The following is a 5,477-nucleotide window of genomic DNA, read 5'->3' as shown; positions in this document are numbered from 1 at the left end:
TGGATGATTGTAATCGGGGAGTAGTGGTCAAGGGCTCAAAGTCCATATGGACATCTGTGACAAGTGGTGTCCCTCAGGGGTCCGTACTGGGACCAGTGCTCTTTAATATCTTCATCAATGATATTGACAGCGAGATTGAGTGCACCTTTAGCAAGTTTGCAGATGACACCAAGTTGAGTGGTGTAGTTGCCACACCAGAAGGACGGGATGTCATCCAGAGGGACCTGGGCAGGCTGGAGAAGTGGGCCTCTGAGAACGTCATGAGGTTCAACAAGGCCAAGTGCAAGCTCCTACACCTGGGTCAGGGCAATCCCCGTTTTCAGTACACAATGGGGCGTGATGTGATTGAGAGCAGCCCTGCTAATAAGGACTTGGGGGTGCTGGTCAATGAGAAGCTCAACATGAGCCAGCAATGTGTGCTTGCAGCCCAGAAGGTGAAGCCTATTCTGGGCTGCATCCAAAGAAGCATGGCCAGCAGGTCGAGGGAAGTGATTCTGCCCCTCTGTTCCTCTCTTGTGAGACCTCATCTGGAATACTGTGTCCAGTTCTGGAATGCTCAATGTAAGAAGGATAGGGAGCTGTTGGAATGGGTCCAGAGGAGAGCTACAAAGATGATCAGAGTGTTGGATCACCTTCCCTACGAGGAGAGGCTGAGCGAGTTGGGCCTGTTCAACCTGGAGAAGAGAAGGCTCAGAGGAGATCTTATACTGACCTTCCAGTACCTGAAGGGGGCCTACAGGAAAGCTGGAGAGGGACTATTCATAAAGGCTTGTGGGAATAGGACCAGGGGGAACGGGTATAAACTGGAGAGGGACAGATTTAGACTGGACATTAGGAAGAGTTTCTTCACTATGAGAGTGGTGAGACACTGTAACAGGTTGCCCAGGGAGGTTGTGGCTGCCCCATCCCTGGAGGTGTTCAAGGCCAGGTTGGATGGGGCCTTGGGCAGCCTGCTTTAGTGGGATATCCCTGCCCATCGTAGTGGGGTTGTAACTAGATGATCTTTAAGGTCCCTTCCAGCCCTAACTCTTCTATGATTCTATAAGATGGTTTATCACAGTTTGTTGAATCCTTCGGACATTTTTTTCAGATAAGTTCTCTAGGGTCTAGACGCAGGACTGTAAAGGTCGAGAGAGACTGTCTTCATATTGTCGGAGTTGGTCAATCGCTTCTCCCACTGTCAAATTACCAGGAGTTTCTCCACAAATCACTGTTGGCGGTGTGGGAACGCTCCAGGTGATGTCTCATGAGAGCGGAGTGGATGAGTGAATCACCTCTCTTGACCTGCTGGCCACGCTTCTTTTGATGCAGCCCAGGATATGGTTGGCTTTCTGGCTGCAAGTGCATACTGCCAGCTCATGTTGAGCAGGACAGCGCATCACAGTGCGATTGGTGCTGGCTGCCGGGGGAAAGCAAGTGTCTGAATTTTCCTGAAGCTTGGTGTTCTGATGTTGTAGATTTATTAGGCCCTGTGAATGGCAAAATAAGCTTGATTTTTGCCAAATAGAGCAGTTGGCAAAGGGAGTGGCCAGCAAAGGACAATGTATCTGGTAAAACAGATAGGTTGGGTGGTTGGCTCACATTCATATCAACTAAGTGACACCTGGGGTGAATCGGAGGCCTCACAGCCTGGTATTCCTTCAGATATAAACAACCCCCAAAAGTATGTACTGAGCTCCCCACTATGGAAAAATTTTATATGAACAAAGGTCACGATGCCCTTGAAGGACCATGAACAGTGCAATAAGAGGAAGCAACCGATAGCAACAGTAAGCTGTGGCTGTATGCCCAGAAGCTGAGAGGGAGGTGTAAGTTAGAAAAGTAGAAGTCATGGTAACTTAGGGGAAAAGCATGTAAAATACGCAAAGCTAATTAATCATGTAAGCATTTGATCCAGATGAGTGGACAATAGCAACTAGCCAATAGTAGTATGAACTTATATGTGTGAACAGTTGTTTGTAACCAATCAAATGATGCCAAGTTTTATATGCAACATAACATTGTGTGTGTATAAGGAGCTTGCTATGAGCAATAAAGGGGTCTTCGATCCAAGATATCGGAGTCTATGTCATCAATCTCCTCAAATGGTGCCCCTGATGTTCACGCAACCCAGCAAGAGAGTCACTGATCTGAGAATCTGAATCATAGAATCACCAGGTTGGAAAGGACCCACTGGATCATTGAGTCCAGCCATTCCTAACACTCCCTTAAACCATGTCCCTAAGCGCTTCATCAACCCGTTCCTTAAACATCTCCAGAGAAGGTGACTCAACCACCTTCCTGGGCAGCCTGTTCCAGTGCCTGATGACTCTTTCTGTGAAGAATTTTTTTTCTGATATCCAGCCTGAAGCTCCCCTGGCGGAGCTTGAGGCCATTTCCTCTTGTCCTGTTGCCTATCACTTGGGAGAAGAGACCAACATCCACCTCTCTGCAACCTCCTTTTAGGTAGTTGTAGAGAGCATGAAGGTCTCCCCTCAGCCTCCTCTTCTCCAGGCTAAACAACCCCAGCTCTCTCAGCCGCTCCTCATAAGACTTGTTCTCCAGCCCCTTCACCAGCTTTGTTGCTCTTCTTTGGACATGCTCCAGGACCTCAATGTCTTTCTTATAGTAAGGGACTCAAAAGTGAACACAGTATTTGAGGTGCGGCCTCACAAGTTCAGAGTACAAGGGGAGAATCACTTCCCTGGTCCTGCTGGCCACACCATTTCTGATACAAGCCAAGATGCTATTGGCCTTCTTGGCCACCTGGGCACACTGCTGGCTCATGTTCAGTCGGCTATTGACCAACACCCCCAGGTCTTTCTCTGCCAGGCAGCTTTCTACCCACTCTTCCCCAAGCCTGTAGCGCTGCACAAGGTTGTTGCGTCCCAAGTGCAGGACTTTGAGGAGAACCATTATACATTCTGAGGGCCTGAAAGGGTCAAAAGCAGAATGATGAAGCCAGAGGCCTTGAGAGCAGTGTTCTGTGGGGCCTGAAAGGGTCAATAACAGAACACTGTGCTGAGATTAAAAGCTGCTCCTCCTGGAAGGGAGGATGTGGACACAGAGGTTCTTGGCAGTATGATGGGTTTCTCCCCATTCCAGGGCCCAAGCTAAATGTATACACTCCAGGAACACCTGCAGATTTAGTTAAGGATGTTATGTGAACTCTGGCCAGACACGTAGACCCTTGTTTGTAGAACTTGTAGAGCCTGCTTTCTCACGACAAGAATAGTAATAAAGTATGTAAATAGTGCATACAAGTACAATGTTATCTCAACCAGAAGCATGTAATCATTATTCGAAGAGGAACCAGAAGAGTATAAAAACTCCGTTTGGAGAATAAAATGTTGCTACTTGCCACCAGAGCGGTAGTCCGTCTGTCGATTTAGGCGTCCCTGTGAGCTGGTCTCCGTCATTTGGTGCCGAAACCTGGGATACTTGGCTACTAAAGGACAGGACGTCGCTCGCCTTCACGAGCCGTGGTTGGTAAGTTGGAAACGAGGGCGAGGACAAGGGTATTTTAGACAGACGACAAAAAAATGGGAATCACTTCAAGTAACGAACGTAGTATTTTCGCTAGTATCTTAAAGTCTCTGCTTGGCGTTAGAGGAATAAAGGTAACAAGGAAACAGATTGATCATTTTTTAAATTTTGTGCAGGAGGTTTGTCCATGGTTCCCCAAGGATGGTACAATCAATATAGACACTTGGAATAGAGTGGGGGACAAGATTCAAGGTTATTATACTGTTCATGGACCTGAAAAGGTCCCTATTGACGCTTTCACCTTATGGTCTCTAGTTAAAGAATGTCTAAGGGGAGACACGGGTGATGAAAAATGGGTAAGGGAAACGCGTTCTTCCGTTAAACGACTGTATCCTTCACTTTCTCGCTCTAAATCTCTAGATGTTTTTCCCTCACCAGCTTCAGAGCCCCCCCCCCTCACCGACTTCAGAGCCCCCCCCCCCCAGTATGAGCAACCTATTCAATCAGGAAAGTCTTCCTGTGAATTGTTCCCTGATTTAAAGGAAACTAAAAATAGTCAAGAATTAACCCCTGATGATTGGGACAACTTAGAAGATCAAGCTGCCCGCTACCACCAAGACCAGGAAGGCATAGTACTACCAGTCTTGAAAGAGATAGATAGTCAAACCCACGCTGCACAACAGCCCCCGGTAGTATTACCAGCCTTTAGAGACGGTACATGGCCACCACCTCCTGGTCCTGAAGAGTTAATTTTTCAGCAGTCACCCATGCAATTAGCCTTAAAAAAGGCTAGAGAGGCAGGAGAAATTCTTGAAGGATTTCAAGTATATCCTGTCGTGCAAAGACAACAAGCGACAGGAGCATTATTTAACGATTATGAGCCTATTCCGTTTAAACAATTGAAAGAGTTAAAAATTGCAAGTGCTCAGTATGGCCCAACCGCACCTTTTACCGTAACGATTCTTGAAACGATTGCTGCGCATACTCTCCCCCCTTCAGATTGGAAAAGTTTAGCAAAAGCAGTCTTAAGTGGAGGTGAATATCTCCTCTGGTCTTCAGAATATTCTGAACAGTGTGCTTTTCATGCACAAACTCTAGAATGCCAACAGTTAGGTATAACATATGACATTTTGGCAGGAGCAGGAAATTTCACTGCCCTACATCAACAGTTAAATTTTAGACCGCAAGCCTATGATATAATTCGACAGTCTGGGCTTATAGCCTGGAAAAGGCTTCCAAAATCAGGAACAAGAAAAGAAGAGTTATCAAAAGTCAAACAAGGACCAGATGAGTCATATCAAGATTTTGTAGCTAGATTGTTACAAATATCATCCAAATTGATAGAGGATTCTGATGCAGCCCTGATTTTAGTAAAAGAACTAGCTTTTGAAAATGCCAACTCTGTTTGCCAATCAACATTAAGACCATGGAAAGGAAGGGCCACTCTCAATGACTATGTAAAGCTGTGTGCAGACATTGGACCGAGTTATGTACAAGGGATTACTTTAGCAGCAGCCCTTAAAGGACAATCAATTGAACAAGCAATGGCAGTGATGAGAGGGGGACAAAAGCTGAGAGTACCAGGTCCTCCAGGGAGTTGTTATACCTGCGGACAAAAGGGACATATAGCAAAAGATTGTAAAAGCAAAAGACGTTTGCATCGTCCATCCACGACAAAGGAACCAGGGCTATGTCCAAGGTGTCCTCGAGGAAAGCATTGGGTTAACGAATGTCATTCAAAAAGAGATAACGATGGTAATGCCTTGATAAGTAATACCCCCCCATTTTCGGGAAACGGCCAGAAGGGCTTGCCCCGGGCCCAGAAAAGAATACAGGGGACATACCCAGTGCAGGGAAAAAATCCATTTCATCCCTCATCAGAGCAACAGCCGGTAGCGCAGGATTGGACCTCTGTACCGCCTCCCACATCGTATTAACACCTGAAATGGGAATTCAGGCTGTACCCACTGGAGTTTATGGACCTATGCCCCCAGAGATATGTGGATTAGTAA

At 46.5% G+C, this 5,477-nt stretch overlaps 1 protein-coding gene across 1 annotated transcript; it reads left to right on the top strand.

The window, feature by feature from the left end:
- Window positions 1–1,715: 1,715 nt before the first annotated feature.
- LOC128850197 (endogenous retrovirus group K member 5 Gag polyprotein-like) lies at window positions 1,716–5,215 on the top strand. The gene is made up of 4 exons (XM_054053184.1): window positions 1,716–1,769; window positions 3,642–3,821; window positions 4,008–5,042; window positions 5,210–5,215. Exons 1-4 carry the CDS (start codon window positions 1,716–1,718, stop codon window positions 5,213–5,215), a joined length of 1,275 nt encoding a protein of 424 aa, XP_053909159.1.
- The last annotated feature ends 262 nt before the right edge of the window (window positions 5,216–5,477 follow it).

This window comes from Cuculus canorus, chromosome W (genome assembly GCF_017976375.1).
Source record: "Cuculus canorus isolate bCucCan1 chromosome W, bCucCan1.pri, whole genome shotgun sequence".
Lineage (NCBI taxonomy): Eukaryota > Metazoa > Chordata > Aves > Cuculiformes > Cuculidae > Cuculus > Cuculus canorus.
Note: the sequence above shows the minus strand (reverse complement) of the source record. Positions and strands in the feature narration are given on the sequence as shown.